The sequence below is a fragment of the Microcebus murinus genome, chromosome 4 (assembly GCF_040939455.1).
Source record: "Microcebus murinus isolate Inina chromosome 4, M.murinus_Inina_mat1.0, whole genome shotgun sequence".
NCBI lineage: Eukaryota > Metazoa > Chordata > Mammalia > Primates > Cheirogaleidae > Microcebus > Microcebus murinus.
In genome coordinates, this window is record NC_134107.1 from 112,939,584 (window position 1) to 112,964,961 (window position 25,378).

Consider the following 25,378-nt stretch of genomic DNA (forward strand, 5'->3'; position numbering starts at 1 on the left):
ACTTAGCAAGGCCTGTCTCATGAGATTCTTCTTGGAGTTCCTGTGTGGCATTTCTTCCCTGTGGGTGTCGAGCAGGACCCTCTGGAATGAGGGTTTTGTGACCTACTTTCAGTGGAGATAGATCAGAGAATTCCTTTATGGCCAGCTCTCTCCCAGCAAGGTCAGAGGGTGACCTTTTTGTTTCTACTGTTTTAATTTCCAAGGTGCCATATTTTGGCATGCTGTGTTCTATCGTGCCGCGTTCAGAGCCCGACACCGGATGATAAGCTTCCCTAAAGCTGTGTGTCAGCGAGCTGGGCTGAGCTCAGCTAAGACGGCCCGCCCGTGCCTGTGCCACGCGGGGCCTACACGTGCCTGCAGCCCTGAGCTCAGCTAAGACGGCCCGCCCGTGCCTGTGCCACGCGGGGCCTACACGTGCCTGCAGCCCTGAGCTGGCAGCGGCCTCCCTCTCGTGGGCACACAGTGCTGGGACGCCAGGGAGAGGGGAGCCAAGCCAAGCTGGGAGCGAAGGACCTGCACCCAGCTGCTGGAGGGACAGGAGGAGACAGACCTCCACTTTCCCACGGAGACAGAGCACCAGACTTCCAAGCCTCAGCCACCTGCCCATCCATCATCTTTCAAGGCAGTGAGCCCAGTCAGCTTAGAGACACAGTAACAAACACACCATGTCCATACCACCTCAGACCCTCATTGTCCCACATTGCCTCCCCTTGGTCCTGACAACTGCACAGTGAATCTGGTTTGTTACTTCATTCCCTATTTTACAGTGAGGAAACTGAGGCACAGAGAGGCTAAGCAATTTGCCTGTGTCCACAGGCTAGCAAACGCAGGACTCAGGATTTGAACCCAAGTTGCCTGAACTTCAGGTTAGCCAAGCGAAAGAAGGGCAAGTGGGGAAGAGTGACTTATTCCAACAATTGCAAGTGATTCTTATCCACAAAAAGAATTCGAGGAAGGAAGTGGTGAAAAATGAGGCTGAAGAAGTTGATGGGAGCCAAGAAGTTCAGCATATTCAGATGGCAGTGAGGAGCCTTTGAAGGATTTTAAACAAAGGAATGCTGGCTGTTCAGTGCATGGCGGGTGTGTGCGTGATTGAATGGAGGGCGAATGATCGGACTTTTTGTAACCGTCTCTCTGGAACGGTGTGGAGGACTGCGGGGCGCTGGGGGATGAGCTGTTAGAATCCAAGCAAGAAATGATGAGCACCTGAGCCAGGAAGACAGGTGGGACTGGAAAGAGACAAATCCCAGAGATACTTCTGAGGCTGGTCAGCAATGCAGGAGGAAGGAGAGTGGAATCCAGAAAGACTTCAGACCTCTGGCCTGGTAATTGAATGGTAGGGCCATTCCCCAAAGCAGGGAATGTGGGGAGAGGCAGGTGCAGCAGGAGAGGTGGTGAGTTTGGTGTCTAACATGCTGAGCTGTGAAGTCCTGTGGGCAGTCGGATCATGGCCCCAGGGCTCGAGTGAAGTCTGAGCCTGAGATGCTTGCTTGGGACTTGTCAGCCATAAAGATGTTGAGGCCAGGCGCGGTGGCTCACACCTGTAATCCCAGCACTCTGGCAGGCCGAGGCAGGAGGATCTATTAAGCTCAGAAGTTCAAGAACAGTGAGCAATAGCAAGACCCTGTCTCTACTAAAAACAGAAAAATTAGTCTGGGTGGTGGTGCTCACCTGTAGTCCCAGCTACTAAGAGGCTGAGGCAGGAGGATGACTTGAGCCCAGGAGTCTGAGGTTGCTGTGAGCTATGATGACATCACTGCACTTGAGCCGTGGTGACAGAGCAAGACTCTGTCTCAAAAAACAAAAAAAAAGATGCTGAGTTCACATGCAAGTCAAGCTTTTCCATGGGTAGTGTGTAGGATGAGACATTCCCAGCAAGGCTAACCAACATTTAAGGGGTGGGAAGAAGACAAAAAGTGACAGGCAGAGAGGAAGGGAAAAGACCAGGAGAGGGTCCTGGAGGCCAATTTAGGATTATCTACTCCCCACTGGTTTTATTTTCTTCTTAGTACTTATCAACACCCAGTATTATATTATGTATAATATTTGTTTATTCATTTATTATCTGTCTCTCCCACTAGAATGTAAACTCCACTAGGCAGGAGCTTTGCATCCCAGTGCTTGGGGCAGGGCTTGGCACACAGTAGGCACTCAACACAGATTTTCCGCGTGAATGTGCAGCCAGCGCTGGGAAGCAGACCATGAAAACCGGGTCACCCACTCCTGTGTCTCCGTTCTGCAGTTCTGCACTTTGGCCATTAGGTGGCACATCGATGCCAGTGAGGAGGCTGGCGCCCGGGGCAAGGGCGGGAAGGAGAATAGGGCAGGCCACAGGCGTGGGCCAGGGAGGGCCAGGCAACACACTCATCCACGTTCCAGCGCCACAGCACCAGCTGCAAGTCAGGACTGGAGCCCTCTGAAGTTCAGGGTGGGGCGGCAGGAAGGAGAGTGTCCGCTGGGTGTGAATGCCCTGCACAGCCTGGCTGCCTCTCAGAACTGCAGAATCAGGGCGAGGGCGGGAGGGCTGGAAGGGCCTCGGGGTGGTCTGTGAGCTGCTCTGACCCTGGTGGACCATATTATAGGCTCAGACAAACCTGAGTCTCACTTCCAGCTCCACCACTGCAGCTGTGTTATCTTAGCCTAGTAATTTGCCCTCTCTCGGCCTGTTTCCTAACTTAGAAAATGGAGATCCTAATAGTTCCCGCTTCAAAGGATATTGAGGATAAAACAAGAGGCTCTTGGAACAGTGTTTTTCACACACGTGTGGCCTCCAGATCCCCAAGTGCAGCTCCTCAGTGGAATCCAAAGGGCCCAACGGAACTGAAAGGATTTATTCCGTAAGATTTGGATTCATTCAGTCAAAAGGCCATACTCATGGATCAAGAAGGTCACATGTAGCCCCAATGCCATAGGTTCCCCACCCCAGGATGGACTCAAGCCAAGTTCAGCTCAGCACACACTGTGCGCTGTGCGGCAGGCACTCTGACGGCTCAGGACAAAAGAAGTCGCCACTCAGGAAACAGACAAACGCACAGACACTTCCATAGGAAGTTAGATACTGAGGCAGGAGGATGTCCAGGATGCTACGGGGTCATAGACAGAAGTCTGTGTAGCTGGCCCAACCGGAAGATTCTGGAAGGACAGTTAGCTAAGTCTCAAAGGGGGAGAGTGGCCCAGGAGAAGAAGGTGAGCAGATGCCGCGCTCTGAGCTGAAGAAATGGCATGTGCAAAGGGCCCAGTTCTGAAAGGAGAGCCTCGCCTGCGAGCGGCGTGCCTGAGCAGCGTGCTCCTTCCTCCTGCCTGCTGCAGGAGGGCACGGGAGCCGCGGAGGGACCAAGGCCCTCTCGCCGTCCAGTGAGCCTTTCTGCGACTGGAGGCAGGGCGGGGACACAGGGGACGCGGCTGCACTGGTGAACGAAGGGGATGCAGTCCTGCTCTCCAGGGCTGCGCGTCCGCGAGCGCTCGCTGTGCTGTCTGGGGCAGGAGGGCAGCCCCGCTCCCCCACAACGGCAGCCGGGCCGTCACCCACCCAGGAGACCATCCGGGCTGACAGAGCATCGGAGCAATCGCTGGCGGCCTGGCTGGGGGCCCACTGGGGTACCCAGGTGGACTCTGGGGGAAGCCCCCGCCTGCTGCCCTGTCTGGCCAGGAGAGTTTTCCCAGTCTGCTTGGGTGCGGCTGGCCCTCCTGGCAGGCCATGACCAGCCAGTCAAACGAGCTCGATGCTGTAGAATGTCTGGGCACAGGGCAGAGAGGGGACAAGCAACTCCACAGTGGACAGAAGCCCTAGGACCCCAGTGCCAGGCGACCCTCCAGCTGATGTCTTGTGGGAAGGACAGTCAGGTGGTCGCCCGTAGCCATATGTCCTAGCCCAGACGTCCACGGCCTGCGTGGGAGCACTTCTTAGAGACAGCTGCAGGCTTGCATGGTGGGTCTGCACCTTTCGGTGCAGGGTGAGGAGAAACAGGGTGAGGTAGAGCTGGGAGTTCTACCTCCCAGCTGGAGCCAAGACACACTTCTCAAGCCCACTCTCATCCTTCTTTGCCCTCACTCACTGGGAACTCTGGGTCAGCCTCTCGAGCTCTCTGGCCTCAGTTTCCTTTTCTGGCCTCAGTTTCCTTCTCTGTCAATGCAGGACTGAACTGCGTGACGTCTCCGGCCCCACCTCTCCACACGAGACCCCCTTGCCCTGGGCACAGAGCTGGGGAAAGTCCTCGGATCTCCCCTGCACACAGAGAAAGGGCGGTGCCCCACGTTGCCCAGCCCGGTGCGGACAGTCTGCAGGGCTGTGCCAGGCAGGGCAGGCCAGGAAGGAGCCCCAGCTGCCTGCCCAGATCTGGCTGGTGAGAATAGACTGTAAAGAGCCAACAGTCGCTGCGACTGTGGAGTCCCAACGCGAATGACACTTCCCATTCGCCGTCCGCTCCCACGGAGCCAGCTGGGCGCTAGAGTCCCGCCGCCTCCCGCAGCCCGGTCTGCGGGTCCACGCAGGCCTCGCAGGCCTCCCAGGCCTCGGTCCCCCAGCTGCTAAGGCAGCCTTTCCCTGACTGACAGCAAGCACAACACCAAAGCACTCAACTATTTTTATCTCCAGATTAATCACAAAGAGGCTAATGCTTCCGCCTTCTTTGTGATTAAAAATTAGGAGAACAAACTCTGTGGCTTTTGGGAGAATACCCAGTCCTGCGGGCGTGTGAATAATGCATCTCCACCACCCAGCCCAGGCTGCAGGGGCGGGAACAGCCCCTTCCTGCTGGCCACAGCCACCCAGCACTAGATTGCTATTCAGCCTTGGGCCCCCATCTCCCCCATCTCCCCCTGCTCACCCCCAAGCCCAGCCCCACCCACACCATTCCCACTCCCTCCTCCCACATCTGCCCGCTCTCCAAGTCCACGTGCCACAAACACAGCACACACAGGAGGAACAGGAAGGAAGGGCTGGGCCTCATGGTATTGATTTTCGGAAAGGCCTTCCCAGCCTCTGCACCGCGATCTGGGCACACCTGCGCAAAGAGCCCAGAGTCAGCTGGTTCTCAAACTCAGCCATGCATTGGGACCCCTGGAGAGCGTTAAAAGGCCCCGCGCCTGGGCCCACCTCCAGACAGTGAAATTTAGTTGGTCGGGTGCGGCCTGGCCACAGGACTTTGAAAACCTCCACGGAAGAGTCTGATGCACAGTCGAGGTTGGGACCCTGTCTCAGAGTCCACAGTGCCAGCACTGGGGACTTTCCAGACCCTGTGTGCTTCCACACTTCATCCTGAGGGGACGAACACAGAAGTGGCCATCTTCCTTCTGCGTCCTCTGCTCTAGGGACTTGCCAAGGTCCCACGCCACACGGCCCATCACAGGGGAGGCTGAGGCAGGACGGGCCAGGCATTCAGTCTCCCCGGGCCCGCACAAGCTCAGGAGCCGGAACACCTCCGTCCTGGGCATCCAGCTGGGCGAAGCTGCCCCACAGAAGGAAGGGGCTCCTGCCTTCCGCAGGGTGAAGCTGTCCTCCTCTCTCCCAGCCCAGGAAGGCCCCGCCACTGCGGGGCATAAAACTGCCTGCAGCCCAGCTGGCCCTCGTAGCCCCTCTGTGCGATCCAGCCATGCCACACCAAGGGGCCAAAGGGCACTAATGACAGGGTGTGGGAAGGGGCCGTCTTCATTGTCCAGCCCATACACACTGCTTCCTCCAGCCTGGCAGTGCCAGGGCACCCTGCCAAGCCCTGGGTGGAGAGCAGACGGCCAGGCAGGGCTGCACGAGGCCGCCTCTCCCTGGGCCCGGACTCTGGGAGAGTCCAGGACTGCTGCCGCTGGGGTCAGTGACAGCTTCCCGCAAGCCCTGGGTGGGAGGGGGGCACAGGACCACTAGTCTGAAGGTTGGCTACCTCGGTACTTCCCTGGCCCCGGGGGGCGCTCCTGCCCTCCTGGAGCTGGCGGAGAAGCCCGAATGGACTGGGAGAGGGGCTGATGGGGAGGTTCCCTGGGATGCGGAGAGAAACCAGGCAGGTCGGGGAGCCGCCCTGCGGGCTGAGCTTGGAAGGCAGAGTTTGCTCTGTCAGGACCACCGGAGCCGAATCTCTAGCTCTGAGCTTCCGCAGTCCACGAGCCTTGAGCACAGAAGCCTGAGCCCAGGGCCTGGGTGGAAAGCTCTGCTTCCTCTGGCAAGCAAGCAAAGAAGATGCTTTGCCAGGTCCCCAGGCCCCAGGCACCCAGCTGTCCCTCCACCGTTTGCTGAGCACATACATAGCTCAGGCTTCCGGTGTGTCCCGGGCCAGAGCCCCTCTCAGCCTTCAGAGCTGGGTGACACAGCCCCCCAGGGAAAGAGAAGCAGGTGGTCTCCAGGGAGCCCTGCCCCTTCTGTGGCTTGCCCAAGGAGCAGCAGAGGCCTGAGCCCTCGCCGTGTCTAAGAGCATGAGCACCAGCAGAGGCTGTGTGTCCCTAGACAAGTCACTCCACCTCTCTGGGCATCGTCCCCAAACAGTGACTGCCACCATCCTAACTGCCAGTCCTACAGCCCATGGTCACTTTGGGGATCAAAAGGGTGGCTCCATTGGAGCCAGCAGACATCTGTGGAGCTTCCAGCAGGCACAGGGCTGGGCACTGTGGTGGCCACGCCCCACTGTGGACACCCCTTGCCTCCAGCCGCCGACCACACCACACCACACAGCACAGCGTGAGACGGGCGGGAAGCCTTGCCTGACTCCGGGATGAGGCGCTGGAGGGCTCCGGAAATGCCGGGGGTGCACAGCCCTCTGAAGTGCAGTCTCCACCATAAACAGCCACCCCGTCACCTGCCCCTGCCTGGGAGGGGCTGGCCTGGCACTCCAGTCAGGGGCCAGGCTCTGCCACTCGTTCTCCACGTGACCTTGAGCAAGTCACTTAATCCTGCTGGGCCTCAGTTTCCAGATCTGTGCAATTGGGATAATAATAATAATGTTTGCTCTGAAAGATTGCTGCGAGGATTATACCAGACAACAGATGTGACAGTGCTTTGTTTAAAGAAGAGAAGTTTAAGAGAAAGCACGGGCACTGTCTATCTGAGCGCCGAGCTCAGAGGCCGGTGACGCCAGCCCGGCCCTTGTGCCCACCGAGCAGGAACTCGGTTGTGAACAGGACCTTCCTCCACAGGAAGCAGGCGGTGCCCACGTCAGGGATCGCTGCTGCTGGGCTGTCACTGTTTGTTCCAATACTAGGGATTACTCATTTTAGTGAAGTATGATAATCACTGTTTGTCGTCTTCCCAGCCCAGCCCACCATCCCTGCCTGGGAGCCGGGTGGGGCCTCTGCCTGACCTCTCTGCTCCTGTCTTGCAGTGCCGCCCGATGACCCCATCATCCTGGGGGGGCCAGTGATCAGCCTGCGGGCAGGGGACCCCCTCAACCTCACCTGCCATGCAGACAACGCCAAGCCTGCGGCCTCCATCATCTGGCTGCGAAAGGGAGAAGTCATCAATGGAGCCACCTACTCCAAGGTGAGGCCTGCCAGCCGGCGGGGAGGAAGCCAGCACTCCTTGCCTCTGCCTGTGTCTGTCACTTTGCTTCTCTGCATCTTCTCCCTCTCCCACATGCTGCAGCTGTCCTCCTCCTCTGTGTGTCCACCCTTTGACCTTTTCTGCCTCTCTGCCCAGTTCTCCCCAAGGTTGGAATGTTTGTGTCCTCCAAAATCCCTAAGGTGGAACCCTACCCTACAAAGTCACAGGGGTGGAGTCCTCTTGGATGGGAGCAGTCCCCTTATGGAAGAGGCCGAGAGAGACCTTTCCACGGGTGAGGACACAGTGTGCCAGGTGCCGGGTCTTCACCAGACACCAAATCTGCCTTGATCTTGTACTTCTCAGCCTCCAGCATGTTGAGAAATAAATTTCTGTGGTTTCTAAGCCACCCAATTTATGGTATTTTGTTATAGTAGTCCAAGTGGGCTCAGATGCCTAGTTAAGTTTGAATTTCAGAAAAACAGTAAATATAATTACCTATTAGTATAAATATGCTCCAAATATTGCATGGGACATACTTTTGGGCCATACTTATACTAAAAACTTATTCATTGTTTATCTGAAATTCAAGTTGAACTGGCCCTACTTTATTTTTATTAATATTCGCTAAATGCAGCACCCTGTAAGGACTACCAGGGAAGGCTGTTTGTTCTATGCTGTCCAAGGTGCCTGGCTCAGAGGCCAGGGAGGGCTGAAATCCAGCCCAGAATCCCGTACCCGGCCCTGTCCCTGCTGTGCCTACCAACAGCAGTGCTTTTCTCTTCCTGGAAGTGCCCTGGACTGGCCCCAATATTAATCATGTTTTTTTATTTTCTGTATTTTACGATGCTTTAACATCTTGAGGACTTGTAGACCCAGGGAGGGACCAGAGCTAGCTAATTCCTAGAGACAGCAAACACCTTGCCTGCAAGCATGCTGCTGATATGCAGACCAACACATCCAAGCCCCCACAGCCTCCTTTTATCAGGCTCCTCCGGGTGTCATCCTCGTGTGGCCCTATGTGACGTGGCATGTCCCCGCCTTTTGGGAACTGTGAGCAGCAAATTCTTCCCTATGGCAGTTGCTCCTCACCTGTCAGCCTCACCATACCTGAATAAAAACAAAACCCTGAGCGCATTTTGAAACAGCCCACACCAAAATCTACTCCAGGAGATTGTGCATAGAGTCCCAGATGGGGTTTACATACCGCAGAGCCTTTAAGATGAGCAGGACCTTGCAGGACAGCTGGCCAAGCTCTTCTGTCTGCAGACAGAAGACCGCGGCCTGCAGCGCAGTCCTTAGTGGGCCGAGCTCGCCCAGGCCCAGGCCTTGCCCTCCCTGGCTCCTCCCACGCAGCCTCGTGCAGGCGGCCAGAGCCGACAGCCCAGAGGGCACCGCTGAGAGGCTGTGTGAGGCCAGGACAGGGGTTTGGGGTTCTTCGCCCCGACCCCAGCTTTCCTCAGCTCTGAGGCCCTCCTCAGCCTCACAGGACGGAGGTGCGCGGCCTGCTTCCCAGGCCCAGCCCACCCGGCACCACTTTCTGGGCTTTGGAAAGGTCAGCAGGCCCTTGCCGTTGGTACAGGACGTGAGGCAAGCCCACCCTGCCCAAACAGAGCATCCTGCCAAAGGGTCAGCCCAGGGCCTGACGCCGAAACCCAGGGCAAACGCCCTCCCTCAGGCACAAGTCCGTGGGGGGAAGGCTCCCTCTCGGGGGACGAGTCCCCGCACACGTCCTGGGCTGAAGCCTCCCTGTCGTGTTATGAAACACAAAAATATGGCACAGGGAATGGATCACCCAGAGCAGGATGAGAAGGAAAGAAAGGGGTCTTCCTTCCAGCCTGGGTGCCTGTCCAGTCCCTCCCTGAGGTTGGGCCAGCCTGGCCCTGCCAGGGCTTATGTCCCACGGAGGACACACCCACCCGGTGAAGAGAGAGGTCAGGTCACCCTGCTGGACCTGTCCAGGGACACCTCGAGCTTACCAGTCATCGTCTGCCCCGTAGTCTCTGAGAGGCTGGCCCAGTGTTGCCGGCCCGGGCTCCAGTGCTGCACAGGGAAGGCAGCCCCAGGCCGCGGGGTCTGGGCTCCAGATCCCACTCTGTGTAACCACAGACAACTCACTTCCTGGGCCTCAGTTTCCTCATCTGCAAAATGCAGGCGTTGGATCAGACACTTTGGAGAGGTGCCTTCAGCTCTGACAAGCTACAGATCTGCAGCCTCAGAGCGTGCTGAGAAGGGTGGGCAATCCAGGGGCTCCAGTGGGGCAGGCTGTAGGGGCTTCAGAGCCACCATTCCCCTCCCCCTGGGGGCCCAGCTCAGGCCCCTGCTTCCCAGGCATGAAAGGACCATGATCACGGCCCACGCCCGCGTGTGCGTGGGGAAGGGCATGGGGAGGGCACACACAAGGGCACAGGCAACCGAGCAGCCCCTGGGGCTCAGAAAAGGCCCTGCAGGCAGCCCTGGTGCTGGGGTCTGAAGCCCCCGTGTCCTCTCCTGCCACGTGGGTGGTCACGCCTGTGGGCTCCACACCTGGGTGGCCTGAATTGAATCCAGCGTCCGCCACCTTCCAGCTGGGACCTGATCTTAACCTTGCGGGGCCCTCCGTGCCCTCATCTGCCCAAGGGGAACAACAGCAACCATACTTTTTTAGGCTGCTTGTGAGGATGGAGGGAGAAGCAGGTCTGGCGAAGTGAGCTGCCGTGAGCACTGCGGTTGGGAGCGCTGGCTGCCCCTGCTGCGTCGTCACCTGACGTGTGCACCTGCTAGACGCAAGCATCAGTGTCACACCAGGGCAGGCCACGTGGCCCCACATGTGACCTGCGTTCAAGCCAGCACACTACGGTGACACAGTTTCTCTGCCTTAGTTTCCCCAGTTGCAAAATGGGATGATACTAATCCTAGGCACCTGTTAAGTGTGTGACTTAGAAGGAATTATGCATTGAAGCTACCTTGTGAGGAACCAATCATGGGATTAGCTGCTATTACCGTTGACTCCCTTCCCGCAGAGGGAGCCCCATCCCCCGCCCCAGAGGTCACTCTGCTATTTCATGTAAAAAGGGCACTGGTCTCAGTCTCCATGTTACTAGTCGGCCCTTCTCGCACTACTCCACCCTGTGTCCAGCAGGGGAAACGCCCCTCCCGGAGGACCTAGGCCCTTCCCCACTCCGGCCTCTGCCAGCGCAGGCTGGAGATGCTGCAGCTAAACCTGGGTGCTGGGTGGGCTGCACTGCTGGGCTTCTCTCCACGCCTCTTCCCCACACCCAGCCTGGGCCATCTGGGGACAGTGGGCTCCTCCTTTGTTACTCTTGTGTCTCTCGGCCTGGCACCAGAATGGGGCCACATGGCATTCATCTGGAAGGCCCACAAGTCCACACACCAGGGAAGGAAGGAGAGGTTAGGGACGAGGAGGGAAGAGGGTATGGACTAGGCCCACCCATCACTCCTGGAAGCCAGTTTCCTGCCCCACCCACTACTTCCCAGGTAGGGCCAGGCCGGGGGGAGGGTTACTTTCATGTCCGTGTCTGTCTTGTAGCCCTTTGCCCCCAGCCCTACCTCTCTGTGTCCTCAGCTTCAGGCTGGCCCCCTGCCCACAGGGCTGGCTCCAGCCCACCTGGCACCGCCTGCCTCGCCTGTTAGGCCTTGCTAACAGGAGCTCAGGAGACTTGCTCAGGAAAGGCACGAATGCTCACACCCTAGGGCCCTTGCTCCTGCAGTCACCCCATCACCCCACACCCCCCTGCCCAGTTTAGGGGCCCGGAGTCTCCACCCAGTGTGCAGCGGCTCATCCTGGCCTTCTATGAAGGGCTCCCCTCTGGCTTCAGGCGACGCGCTGGATGCAGGGTCTGGAACAAACAGCATTATGCAGCTCCCCACCTTCCCCATCTCCCCTATTCAATCCAAGTGACAGCAGGCCCACAGGATCCCCACGCAGTTATAAAAGAGGGAAGCACAGCGATGATTAAAAAAAAAAAAGACCCAGCAGGTGGGGGAGGTGAGTGGGACCCAAGAGAACAGAGAAGCCTGGTTGCCAGGCAGTGGCTGCTCAAGGCCTTGCGGCTGTTTGCATATCAATGAGCATGCCATAGTTAGCCCTGGGCCAGCACTGCCCACTGCAATCCCACCTCTGAGGGCTCAGTCTGACTCTCCACTGCCCAACAGGGGTCCTGGGGTCTTTGGAAAGAGTAGAGTGGCCGCCAATGCCCACACTGGACAACCACACCAAGGGTACACTCTGTCCCCAGCCTCCCAAGCTGCTGCTGGAAAACCAGAGAGATGGACGCCGGGTCCCTTAGTGATGAGGCGAGGGGGTGTGCACAGCCCTGGAGCAGCACGCGAGCAGGCAGAGCTCAAAGGGGAGCCAGGGGCCCCACAGGCACTGGGACAGTCCAGAAAGCTCCTAGAGGCAGTCAGTGGGCAGAGGGCCGTGGACACCCCCAGACAGGACAGATGAGGGTAGGTGGGCCCCACGTGCAGAGGCTGTGCCCCACGCTCATTCCTGTGCGCAGGACGCAGCACACCGCACACATGCCTGGCCCCTGGTCCACGTCTGCACTCATGGGGGCTGGGTCTTGGTAGCCCCTAGGGAGTCACCATCACAGTCACGTGGGGCAGCCTGGAGACCCAGAGTCTGCAGTCTGGCAGCACATTAGTGCCCACCAAACTGGAGGGAGGCCTTGGAGTTGGTGGCCTCCAAAACACATGACCCACCATTAATAACTCACTTCCCTCCCAGAGCTGCTTTGCATGCCAATGAAGGCTCTGAGGCAGGAGCTGGGCACAGCGCCCAGTGGGCCTCCAGAGCCACGTCCAGTGAAGGGAAGAGAGTGAGGGTGGGTGGCGCTGGGAGGGCAGGATTCCAGATGATGGAATACTCTGCCTCTTGTCCCATGTGAACAGTGCCTTCAAGGCCACCAAGTCCAAAGGCTCCATTTGCATATGAGAAAAGTGACGATTGAGATTTATACAAAAGGAATGAAGCAAGAGAAAAGAGGAAGGAGAAAGGAGAGATGAGATCAGAAAGGAATGAGGGAAGAAAACAGGAGGGTGCAGACTGCCCCCACACACCCCTGGCCGCCCGCTGCTTCTCACCCCTGCAGGCTTGCCCCGCAGCCCTCCCTGTTCCCTGCAGCCATCCCATGCTGGGCCAAGGCCGAAGCTGAGCCAGCAGACCAGACCCTCCTCCCTGAGACACCACCTGCGTCTGGGTACCCCAGCTCATGGGCCTCCCTGGGGAGCGTGCGGCGCTTGCCTTCTCTTGGCTCTTGCCTTGTTTAATGAACCCATCTCCCTTTTCCTCTCATTAGGTGGAACAAACAACTTGAACCAGAATTTTTATTTCCCAGAAAAGCACACACCCAGACCCAATAAATCATCATTCAGAGGTGGAGAAGCACGCTGGGGCAGGCAGGGACCTAATTAGAGCTGGGCCTGCTCCCCTCCAAAGCTTATGTAAATATCCCTTGTTAGCACCACGGAAAAGTAAAGGAGACAAGCCCCTTCCCCATCTCCCTTCCTCTGATCCAGGTCTTATTTTCTTTCAGGAAATTGTTCTATTACTGCCAGACTATTTGTAGTGGTGAGTCTGCTGAAGAGCCCCAGGCCACCTGGTACTGTGGTGCCGCCCAGCTCCCTCCTGCCCTGGCTCTGGCTTGGGGCTCAACTACGATTACGCCCCACCCCGCCTTCTGCCAGCCTCTGGTCTGGCGCACTGGCCCCAAAGCGGATCTGAGGCTCTGACCCTTTGGCTTGCTGAGTCTGGGCACATCACTCTCCTCTGGCCCCTCTGGGAGGACCCCTCTGCCCAGGGCCAGGGCCACTGCCCCGCTCTGTGGCTGCCTCTAAAATTTTAAGCTGTGCCTAAAGCAGGGTGTGCCCTCTCGTTGGAGGCTCAGGCCCTGTTCTCCCAAGGCCACAAGGCTTGCCCCACATTGGACTGAGGACGTAGAAAGCAGGGTTCCAGCAGCCTACATGTTACTGCTAACAAGCTCAGTGACTTGGAGGCTCCGTAATCACCCCAACTCTTCCCACCCGTAGTGCCAAGGTAGTAATACCCACCCTCCAGCAGCTCCAGGGGCTGTGGCAGAGGGTAGTGGCTCAGGGCTCACCCATTCTTAAGTGCAAATCCTATCTCCACCAGCAAGTTCCCAACTCACTTTGAACTCAGTTTTCTCTTTTGTTGAGTAGAGATAATGTTCCCTCCCTTCTAGGGCCCTTGTGAGAATTAGGGAAGATGCCATCGTTGCTGCATGGAGGTTTGGAGGGACTGCAGTCTGTTTGTCTGTCCCTGGGCAAAATAGGACTACATCCGCACCTCCCTGGAAGGAGTGAAGTCCCTTCCTGGGACCAGGAGTCTTTGAGTGCCACACAGACTCCAGTCCCCACCCGCCCCAGGACAGCTCCTGCAGCGTGCCCCGCCTCAGTGGGCCCCAGTGATTGTGGGGGGTAGCTGGGAAGGGGCACGGGGAGGGAAGAGGGGACTAGCTACAGAATGACACTGTCAACCGAAAAAAGCCAAACTCTGCAAAGTAATTTTAAAGAGATTTATTCTGAGCCAAATTTGAGGACCATGACCCGGAGTGGACTCGCTGTGGCTGGGTTACAGTTTGGTTTTTATACATTTTAGAGACAAGGGTTCCAGGTAAAACCATCAATCAATATGTGGGAGGCATACATTGGTTTGGCCCAAAAAGGAGGGCCATCTAGAAGGGGGAGGGCTTACAGGTTATAGGTGGGTTTAAAGATTCTTTACATTGTAATTGGCTAAAGACATGAAGCTTTGTCTAAAGACTTGGAATGTTTTAACATAAACTGTTTACCAGAGATAAGCCACCATTTGTTGCATAAATTGAGGGCCTGCAGGTGTGTCTTGCATACCCTTAGGCCTGTCAATGCGTTACAAAGGAAGTCTCCAAGAAGGGAGGGGGGCATGATAAGGCATGTCTGACCTCCCTCCTCCTGGCAGGCAACTTTGCCCTAGAATATTCCTTTGGCCAGGAGGGGGTCCATTCAGTCAGCCAGTGGGGGGGGGGGGTGAGCATTTTAGTTCACAACACCGTGGCCCAGGGAAGACCGGAGACCAGTGGCTCTAGGACCTGTGAGGACTTGTGTTGGTTTCTTGAGGCTGCCATAACGAAGGACCACAACTTCATGCTTAAAATAACAGAAATTCATGTTCTCCATGCTCATGGCTGTGGGGCCAAGTCTGAAACAAAGCTATCAGCAGGGCCTGGCTCCCTCCAAAGGCTCCAGGGGAGATCCTTCCTGCCTCTTCCAGCTCCTGGCATTCCTTGGCTAGGGGCAGCATCACTGCTGTCTCTGCCTCCTTCCTAACAGGGCCTTCTCCCCTGCACCCGGCTGAGTCTTCTCCTCTTCTTAAAAGGACACCAGTCATTGGATTTAAAGTCACCACTACAAATCCATGATGGTCTCATCTAGAGATTTTAGTTAATTACTACCTACCTAACTAGTCTGCAAAGACCCTACTCCCAAGGAAGGCCATATTCTGGGGTTCCGGGTAGACAAGAATTTGGGGGGACACTATTCACCCCACTGCAGGACCCTTGTACTAATTTCACCACCAACTAGAAGTGTGAGTCAGGTCAAGCTCCATAGCCTCTCTCCATCTCACCTGTCCCCTCACCTGGCCAGTGGAAAGTAATGGCATCTGTGCTGCCTGTGGCTCTAACAAGGTCAGGACACAGCATGCTTTGAACAGTTGAAAGGATTTCTATAGGAAAATAACCACAAGGTTAGCGTGCATTGATTATGCCACATCCCACCCACCGTGCCCTGACCCCCATGCCCAAAGCTGCACCCCTGCGGACTGCACTGCTCCTGCCTGTTGCAAACCATCTCCTTGCTTCTGCAGACCCCAAGGCTCTCCCAGACAGCAGAGGCAGAGCAGGTGTGAGGTCGTTGCTACGGAGGACCTCCTGAAGCTCTGTCTCCCTTAAGCCCGGCAGGGTTCCCTGTGCATTGGCATGCAAGCCCAGGCTGACTCCACCACGGTGGGGCTTTTCAGTGCCTTTCCCTCCACAGCCGAGCATCTGCCAGCAGCAAGCCAGGGCTGCCCCCAGGGCTGGCTCCTGCAACTCCTGAGCAGACTCCCTTCCTCCATCCATGACTCTACCTTCTTGTCTCTGAGCTTGTCCTCTGCGACCCATGCAGCCATCACAGCCAAGTGACAAGGAGCTTTCTCTCCCCCCCCCCCAGACACTGCTCCGGGATGGCAAGCGAGAGAGCATCGTCAGCACCCTCTTCCTTTCCCCCGGCGACGTGGAGAATGGGCAAAGCATCGTGTGCCGGGCGACCAACAAAGCCATCCCTGGAGGGAAGGAGACCTCAGTCACCATCGACATCCAGCGTGAGTACTGGCGGCCCCGCCTGGCTCAGCCAGGCCCAGGGGGGGAGACACCCAGCCCTCCCTGTAGCTCTGGCCGCCTGAAGGCAGGAGACGGGTCAGCTCTGTGACTGGCTGGTTTTCAAGTACGAGCAGGAAGGGCCCTCTGTGTTTCTTACCGTCCCAGGAAGCAACCTCACAGATGAAGGTCCTCAGTAAAGGACATCTATCAGCCACATTTGACACCTGAACAAGATGGAAATTCTATATTAATAACTATGGTCAGCTGATGCCCCGCTGGGCTGGCCAGGTGGCCCCACCCTTGCTAGAGAGAAGCCAGGGTAGAGATGCTGGGGACGGAAGAGCTCTGGGGCTCCGGACAGGCACGCAGCACCGTGCCCTGCAGAGGGGTACTGGCCACCCTCACGGAGGGTCAGTCAGGGGGATGAGAGGAAGAGAAAGAAGGGCCAGTATTTAGCTCAAATTTATATGCATTATGGAATTTAATCTTTACAACTGCTTGGAGGAGGCATCAGGGGAAACTGAGGCACCCGAATGTTGATTCAGTTACCCATGCAGGTTTCAAATTTGGGCAGCTTTGCAGAGCCTGACCCGATAACACTCCTATACACCCAACAAGGGCAGGCCTCAGTGGATTCAGTTGACTCAGTTGTTACGGTTCACATATTAACAGTAGCGGTGCTTTAAAGCTCTGCCAGCATCACATCCCAAAAGCCTCATAAAGAGACTCCTAAAAGACTCCTAAAAGCGTCCCTAAGAACCCTTCTCGGCCCCAGAGAACCAAGGAGAGCTCAGCAAGGTGGCTCCAGTGGCCTTACCCCAGTACCGGATTCATTGAGATTTGAGGTGTCGCGCTCAGGCGGCCTTCCTATGCAGATAGAGCACACAGCCCACACGCTGGTGGCCGCTGTGGCCCCAAGCTCTGCATTGCAAGGCTGGCGTGCAGGCTGGCGGTCGGCCCTCGCTAGCATATTCATGACAGCCCTGGCCCATCTAAGGCTTCTGGATTCGGACTCCACGTGACTCTCCAGGATCTGGAGTCTAGAGATGCGGGGTTTTAGTGTTTCCAGAACCTGTCTTGGCAGCCAGAGAGCAGAAGTTCCCACCCAGTGTTTAGAATCCTGCTCAGGCTCCAGAAGGGAGAAGAAACACATGCTGTGAACGGGCGCTGGACACCCAGCACAGAGGCTCTGCCGCCCGGTCCAGGCTGGGCCAGAGCTCACTGCTGTGGCTCTCCCTGAATGAAGACAGGAAGGAGGATCTTGGGGGAGGAGGGGTTTGCTAACCGCCCTTACGAAGATAACAAAGATAACGCTGCCACAGCAGCCAGAGCCCTGGAGGGAGAGGTGGGAAGGGCAGAGCTGCTGCTCCAGGCCGCGCCCCCGCCCTCCAGAGCCTCTCCAGGCCGCAGGGAGTGGCCGTCCACAGAGCCGCCATGTTCGCCATGCGCCAGTGGGACGTCCCTGGCCAGGGCACACAGAGGCAGAGTCTGCACCCTGGGGGCACAGGCCTTGCCAGGCCTCTGGCCCTTCTGGCCCCCTTTCCCAGGACATTGCAGCCATCCGGAGTGAGGCCAGGGTGAGGCTTGGGACTCAGCTGCCTGGTGTCCTAGATAGGCCCCATCCAAGGCAGCACAGCGCAGTAGTGAAGGCCATCATATTTTTCCTGCTTTGAATTCTGCCTCTACTACTTACTGAGTGAGCCTGACCTGGGTAGTTGACCTCTCTGTGCCTCGGTTCCTCATCTGTGCATCTCAGCATGGTAATAACGCTTACCTCCTAAGGTTGAAGTAAGGATAGAATGGAATCATTCATGCCTGACACATTGTGAGCACTCTCCACCTATCAGCTGCCAGGACCTCCAGTCACAGGTGTGTGGCAGCCCCTTCCCAGGTGTCCCCACAGCCCTAGTGGAAGAGCGGTCTTCCTCCATTTGTCTCAGCAGTTCATCTCCCTAGGGCTGAGAGTGTTTATGCGCCTGCTGGGCAAAGCACATATAACTTTGCCCCCTCCTCCCCTCCTCCTCCTTTCCCTCCCTCTCCCCCTCCCTCTCCCCCTCCCTCTCCCCCTCCCCTTCTCCCCTCCTCCTCCTTTCCCTCCCTCTTTCCCTCACTCTTTCCCTCCCTCTCTTCCTCCCCTCCCTCTCCTCCTCCCCTCCCTCTCCTCCTCCCCTCCCTCTCCTCCTCCCTCTAACCCTAACCCTAACCCTCTCCCTCTCCTCCTCCCCTCCCTCTCCTCCTCCCCTCCCTCTCCTCCTCCCCTCCCTCTCCTCCTCCCCTCCCTCTCCTCCCCCCTCCCTCTCCTCCTCCCCTCCCTCTCCTCCTCTCCTCCTCCTCCCCCCTCTCCTCCTCCTCCTCCTCCCCCCTCTCCCTCTCCTCCTCCCCTCCCTCTCCTCCTCCCCTCCCTCTCCTCCTCCCCCTTCTCCTGCTCCCCCTCTCCTCCTCCCCTCCCCCTCTCCCTCTCCTCCTCCCCTCCCTCTCCTTCTCCCCTCCCTCTCCTCCTCCTCCTCCCCCTCCTCCTCCCCCTCTCCTCCTCCTCCCCCTCTCCTCCTCCTCCCCCTCTCCTCCTCCTCCTCCTCCTCCCACCTCTCCTGCTCCCGCCTCTCCTGCTCCCCCCTCTCCTGCTCCCCCCTCTCCTCCTCCTCCTCCCGCACTCCTCCCTCCCCTTCCCCTCCCCTCCTCCTCTTCCCCTCCTCCTCCCCCCTCCTCCTCCCCCCTCCTCCTCCTCCCCCCTCCTCCTCCTCCCCTCCTCCTCCTCTTCCCCTCCTCCTCCTCCTCCTCCCCACCCTCCTCCTCCTCCCCTCCTCCTCCTCCTCCCCTCCTCCTCCTCCTCCCCCCCTCCTCCTCCCCCCTCCTCCTCCTCCCCTCCTCCTCCTCCTCCTCCCCTCCTCCTCCTCCTCCCCTCCTCCTCCTCCTCCTCCCCTCCTCCTCCTCCTCCTCCCCCCCTCCTCCTCCTCCTCCTCCCCTCCTCCTCCTCCTCCTCCCCTCCTCCTCCTCCTCCTCCTCCTCCCCTCCTCCTCCTCCTCCTCCTCCTCCCCTCCTCCTCCTCCTCCTCCCCCCCTCCTCCTCCTCCTCCCCTCCTCCTCCTCCTCCTCCCCCCCTCCTCCTCCTCCTCCTCCCCTCCTCCTCCTCCTCCTCCCCTCCTCCTCCTCCTCCCCTCCTCCTCCTCCTCCCCTCCTCCTCCTCCTCCTCCTCCTCCCCTCCTCCTCCCCTCCTCTTCCTCCTCCCCTCCTCCTCCTCCTCCCCTCCTCCTCCTCCCCTCCTCCTCCTCCTCCCCCCCTCTTCCTCCTCCTCCTCTCCTCCTCCTCCTCCTCCTCCCCTCCTCCTCCTCCTCCTCCCCCCCTCCTCCTCCTCCCCTCCTCCTCCTCCTCCTCCTCCCCTCCTCCTCCTCCTCCTCCCCCCCTCCTCCTCCTCCCCTCCTCCTCCTCCTCCCCTCCTCCTCCTCCTCCCCTCCTCCTCCTCCTCCCCTCCTCCTCCTCCCCTCCTCCTCCTCCTCCCCTCTTCCTCCTCCTCCTCCCCTCCTCCTCCTCCTCCTCCCCCCCTCCTCCTCCTCCCCTCCTCCTCCTCCTCCCCCTCCCCTCCTCCTCCTCCTCCCCTCTTCCTCCTCCTCCCCTCCTCCTCCTCCCCTCCTCCTCCTCCCCTCCTCCTCCTCCTCCCCTCTTCCTCCTCCTCCTCTCCTCCTCCTCCTCCTCCCCTCCTCCTCCTCCTCCCCTCCTCCTCCTCCTCCTCCTCTCCTCCTCCTCCTCCTCCTCCTCTCCTCTCCTCTCCTCTCCTCCTGTCCTCCTCCTCGTCCTCTCCACCTCCTCCACCTCCTCCACTTCCACCTCCTCCATTTATCCATTTCCTCATTCAGTAAGCATTAAACTGTTCACTATGGGCACCATGGGCTGGAGCAGAGCTGCCTTTACAAACCTGCTCATTTTCTCAGTCAACCAAGAAGCATCCAACCTCAGAGAAAGCACATTCATTGTTTGTTTCCCTTGGTCTTTACATGTTACCCAATGGAAGACAAAGCCCCAGATTGAGTAATGGGAGAGAAGGCTTACCACCACCAAAGCCTTGCCACATCTGGACTCCGTGTCCAGGTGCCAAGTTTCAAATGGATGCGCTATGAAATCACTGAGTCATGAAACTTCTCTCTTTTCCACCCCTTTGATGTAACACTTCCTCCGAAAACACACGTGCACACACGCACGCACACACGCATGCATGCACACATGCATGCACGCACACGCGCAACTGCTGATAGAAACACTGATAGACTCTCAGCTGTAACATCTGTTCAGTGTGATCTCAGTTCCACCAGCTACATCAAAGCTGCCCTCCTACAAGTCAGGCAGCTGACATCAGAAGTAGGATTAAAATCATGTTTAATAGTTGTATATAACATAAGCTATTAATACCTCTGGAGCTTGCCAGACTCTGGACATTTGTGTTCGGTACATCCAGAGGAGAGGAGTGGAGCGAGAGACTCGGGCACCTGTGGTCTGGGGCGAGGTGCACGCCAGACTGGCGAGTGGGGCAGCAGGGGTGCCGTGAGGGGGAGAGGCAGGAGAGAGGCTTCCCAGGATGCGCTGATAACGGCAGGTGTGTACGTCCAGCAGCGCGACGGGGCCAGCACCAGGCATGCTCCATCTTCCTGCCTCCCAAAGTCTCGTCACTTTGTAAAGGACACTCAGGTGAGGGGTGGGCCTCCTGGAACAGCCCCCCAGCTTCTGTGACAAGTGTCTAGATTCTATCAAATGGCACCTCCTTAAACAAGAGTTGGATTGAGGTACTGCTCCTCACAGTGACGGGCTGCATGTGTGCGGACGTGGGCCTGTGTTGCAACGCAGATAGCAGTCACCAACTCCCTGCGTCAGCGAGATGCAGGCTCCTCCTGGGTGAACATGTTCTCCAGGGAGGGTCCCACCAGTGCCCAGCACAGCCAGCCAGCCCTGAGTGGGAGAGCTGGGACTCCTGATCCCGCCTGGCCTGGAAGCCACAGGGCTGCTGGGAAGGGCTGCAGGGTTGGGGCGGTCGCAGCTCTCCTGGGAGGGGAGGAGAGCTCTCATGGCTACCTCATCACACTCATCTTTTCGACCACTTGAATTATGCTTTAGAAACCAAGACTGAGATGACTGAAAAACTCATCACTTCCCTAGTAATTCTCCAGGAAAAGGCAGGCAGGCTGGATGCCCCAGTAGCAGGTGCTTCCCGGATTTGCTGTCCCTGGTCAGGAACTAGGAGATAATGTGGAAAGAGTGGGCTGCCCAGCCAGCCGGCCACCTGCTATTCAGGAAACAGACACCAGCATAGCCTCTGGGCCCGTCTCCCAGCCCCAGCCCCTGCGCCCAGCCCTGGGCAGGAAGGCGTGGTCCATCCCAAGCACCAATGGGCAGAGGCTGGATCAGGGCAGTCAAATGATCTCAACTCTGGGGCATGGCAAGTAGGCTTCCCGTAGCTGGGAGGCTGTGAATGACTGTCCTAGGTCTCAGCCATGAGCCCAGAGCAGGCAGGCTGGCGTCTCGCGCCTCCGCTTCTCTAGGTCTCCTCTCTTTCTCCCAGTCTTATGTGTTTCTCAGTCTCTGTGTGCCTCCCCATCTCGCCGTCTCCATCTCCCTCCCTCAGCTAGCCCTCTCGTCCCTGTCCTCGGTGGCCCCAATGCCTCTGCCTGCACCTGTGCCTCTACTCTGCACACTGTGACTCTGCCTGCACCTGTGCCTCTGTTCTGCACCTTTGCCTCTGCCTGCACCTGTGCCTCTGCCTGCACCTGTGCCTCTGCTCTGCACCTGTACCTCTGCTCTGCACCTGTGCCTCTGCCTGCACCTGTGCCTCTGCCTGCACCTGTGCCTCTACTCTGCACACTGTGACTCTGCCTGCACCTATGCCTCTGCTCTTCACCTGTGCCTCTGCCTGCACCTGTGCCTCTGCCTGCACCTGTGCCTCTGCCTGCACCTGTGCCTCTGCTCTGCACACTGTGACTCTGCCTGCACCTGTGCCTCTGCTCTGCACCTGTGCCTCTGCTCTGCACGTGTGCCTCTGCTCTGCACCTGTGCCTCTGCCTGCACCTGTGCCTCTGCCTGCACCTGTGCCTCTGCCTGCACCTGTGCCTCTGCTCTGCACCTGTGCCTCTGCCTGCACCTGTGCCTCTGCTCTGCACCTGTGCCTCTGCTCTGCATGCGTGCCTCTGCCTGCCTCGGCGCCGCCGCACAGATCTCTGTGTGTCCTGACTCTGGTTCCCATCTGCCTGCACCTGTGCCTCTGCTCTGCACCTGTGCCTCTGCCTGCACCTGTACCTCTTCTCTGCACCTGTACCTCTGCTCTGTACCTGTGCCTCTGCTCTGCATCTGTGCCTCTGCCTGCACCTGTACCTCTGCTCTGCACCTGTGCCTCTGCCTGCACCTGTACCTCTGCTCTGCACGTGCGCCTCTGCTCTGCACCTGTGCCTCTGCCTGCACCTGTACCTCTGCTCTACACCTGTACCTCTGCCTGCAACTGTACCTCTGCTCTGCACCTGTGCCTCTGCTCTGCACCTGTGCCTCTGCCTGCACCTGTACCTCTGCTCTGCACGTGCGCCTCTGGTCTGCACCTGTGCCTCTGCCTGCACCTGTGCCTCTGCTCTGCACCTGTACCTCTGCCTGCACCTGTGCCTCTGCTCTGCACCTGTGCCTCTGCCTGCACCTGTGCCTCTGCCTGCACCTGTGCCTCTGCTCTGCACCTGTGCCTCTGCTCTGCACCTGTACCTCTGCCTGCACCTGTGCCTCTGCTCTGCACCTGTGCCTCTGCTCTGCACCTGTACCTCTGCCTGCACCTGTGCCTCTGCTCTGCACCTGTGCCTCTGCTCTGCACCTGTACCTCTGCCTGCACCTGTGCCTCTGCTCTGCACCTGTGCCTCTGCCTGCACCTGTGCCTCTGCCTGCACCTGTGCCTCTGCCTGCACCTGTGCCTCTGCTCTGCACCTGTGCCTCTGCTCTGCACCTGTACCTCTGCCTGCACCTGTGCCTCTGCTCTGCACCTGTGCCTCTGCTCTGCACCTGTACCTCTGCCTGCACCTGTGCCTCTGCTCTGCACCTGTGCCTCTGCTCTGCACCTGTGCCTCTGCTCTGCATGCGTGCCTCTGCCTGCCTCGGTGCCGTCACACAGATCTCTGCGTGTCCTGTCTCTGGTTCCCATCTGTCTCCCCCTCTCTGACTTTCTGTCTGCTCCCCTCCCACCGTTCAGCACCTCAGAGCTTGGCTTCTTGTCATGTCAAATGCGAAAGTGAGCCCCAGCCCGAGAGCTGAGGCCCTTTGTAACCAGCAAGGGCTGAGCAGAGAAGATTCGGCTGATGAAAGGGTGTAAATGTCGCTTTCACATTCACAGATGCCCCAGAACCTTTACACAAAGAGATAATCAACAGACATTTCAAAGATGGGAAGTTTGTGCTGGAACGGGGCTGAGTGTCCACACTTCCCTGCCCCGCACCCTTCCCGCCTCTCCTCCCTGGTGCTCCGCTCTGCCCAGAGCTGCAGCCCACGCCCATGTGGCCGTGCCTCCTGGCTGACTGTTCTTGTTGACACCAGGCCTGGAGTCCACAGGGGCCCTGAGCCCACCCCAGGACTGGCTGGACCAGGCACCTCCAGGCAGAGCAACAGCCTCCTCTGAGCCCCCACCTCCCCCTCCAGGGCAGTGGCTGTTCTGAGGATCCCTGGTGGTGGAATCTCTGGCCTTTACCCTCCATGTCACCTGGGCATCTTCCTGCCCCATTCTCCCTCCAGTCTACAAGTGATTCTCCTCTCCCTGCAGACCCCCCACTTGTCAACCTGTCAGTGGAACCGCAGCCAGTGCTAGAGGACAACGTCGTCACATTCCACTGCTCTGCAAAGGCCAACCCAGCTGTCACCCAGTACAGGTGAGAGTCACTGCAGGGCAGGCACAGCCCGGCCACTGGCCCCACCCCCATGCCTATCTCATGGGCTGTAACTTAAGGTCAGCATCGTGGCCACAGTGCTGTCTGGCTCACAGTGGGTGCCCACTAGCCTCTCCCCGAACCACGCCCCCGCCCGCTGGTCTCCTTCATGCATGCATGCGTCCCTCCTCCACGCAGGCAGCCCAGCTCACTCCCTCTATTTGAACAATTTGTCCCCCATTTCTGCTGAGAGTAACAGAGGCTCAGAAAGAAGCTAAAACCACCAGGCAAACCAGCAAGACCAGAACCTGGATTCTGGTCTTGTCAATCTATTTGCTTGGGGAGGGAGGGATTCCTGGGACAGTGGGCCTGTCTCTGGGGTCATACATGCCCGTGGCCCCTGGGTGTCCCTGCTCACAACACTGATAAAAGCATCACTGCTTCTTACATGCTTGTCTCTGCCTTTCCATGGGGCATCTTGAAGGCAAGAACTGCAATGTAGTCACTCATGGGTCTCAGTGCAGTGCAGCATAGTGCACGGCATAGACTAGCTCCACCTTAACGTGTCTGACTGATCCATTACACACAGAGCTGCTCCTTCCTGCCGGTGCACCATCCCCACTCTAAATTCCAAGAGACTAAGTGATTTCGGAGGTGCTCAAGGGCAGACTCAAGAAACTCCCCTCCTTTCAGATGCATGTGGACCTCGCCACCTAACTGCCTCCATGTCTTCCACCACCAGACGGGACGCAGGTGCCCAGGGTGTCAGCTCTGCCATGGATCTGGGTTATTAAGTGCCAAGGATGCTAATGGCCCTGGACTAGGAAACAAGCTGGCCGGGGGAGTAGAGAACAGGGAAGATGAGACAGTGTGGCCCTACGGGCAGAAGAAAAGAAAATGGGCCAGAGATTCAGGTTGGACATAAGGAGGCGCTCCCTGCAGTGCTAGTGATTAAGCAGCACTAGAACAGAAGCCAGGAAGGGCATAGTCTATATCCCTGAGGATATTTTAAAACAGGATGAAAACCCATCTGTCCTGTCCGGCTTAACCATTCATTGGACGGAAAGCAGCAGAAAGATTAGATGACCTCCAGGGTCCCTTCCAAGCCCAGGACATCAGGCTCCCTTGAGTCATGGGGCCCATTCAGGTCCGGGGAGCACGCCTGGTTTGATTGGGTCTGGGATCTATTTGGAAGTGACCAAAGATGCAGGAGAAAAGCCTAGTAAGACGTCCTCTCTGAGGGCTTCCACACCGCACCTGCCAGGTCCGGGCTTCTCCGTACAAGTCAGCTTCTCTCCCTTGCTCCCAGCTCTCTGTTTGTGGTCCCTGAAAACCAGGTACAACTTGCCCAGCAAACACCTCTCATGCCAGTTCCCCAGGGTAGCCTCTCACATGCACTGACTCCCCATTCACCCTCCCAGCTGCCCCCAGAGACGAAGGGACACAACTTCCAATGTCCACTGACCCTCACTCCAGGCCCCAGGTCACCTGTGGGCATGGGGGCTGAGGGCTGCACAGACAGCAGGGTGGCGTGGCCCTGGCCCTGCAGCCTCAGCCCACAGGTCTGACTGCCCAGCCCACACCCACCTCTGCCCAGGATGAGCTAAGCAAACATCCCTGATTCCTAGGGTCAGCAACCTCAGAAAAGCAGGACAATAGTGAGAAGAGGAGGAGGTGTGAATCTGCTCAGGGAGGGCC

General features: G+C 58.2%; 1 protein-coding gene across 2 annotated transcripts in view; it reads left to right on the forward strand.

Annotated features, from left to right (window-relative positions):
• KIRREL3 (kirre like nephrin family adhesion molecule 3) overlaps window positions 1–25,378 on the forward strand; it is a 582,189-nt gene that overhangs the window by 527,915 nt on the left and 28,896 nt on the right. For both annotated transcript variants that reach the window (XM_012772310.3, XM_012772311.3), the window contains exons 5-7: window positions 7,302–7,459; window positions 15,665–15,815; window positions 23,578–23,683. In XM_012772310.3, the coding sequence (XP_012627764.1) occupies window positions 7,302–7,459; window positions 15,665–15,815; window positions 23,578–23,683 (415 nt within the window). The remainder of the gene's footprint in view (window positions 1–7,301; window positions 7,460–15,664; window positions 15,816–23,577; window positions 23,684–25,378) is intronic.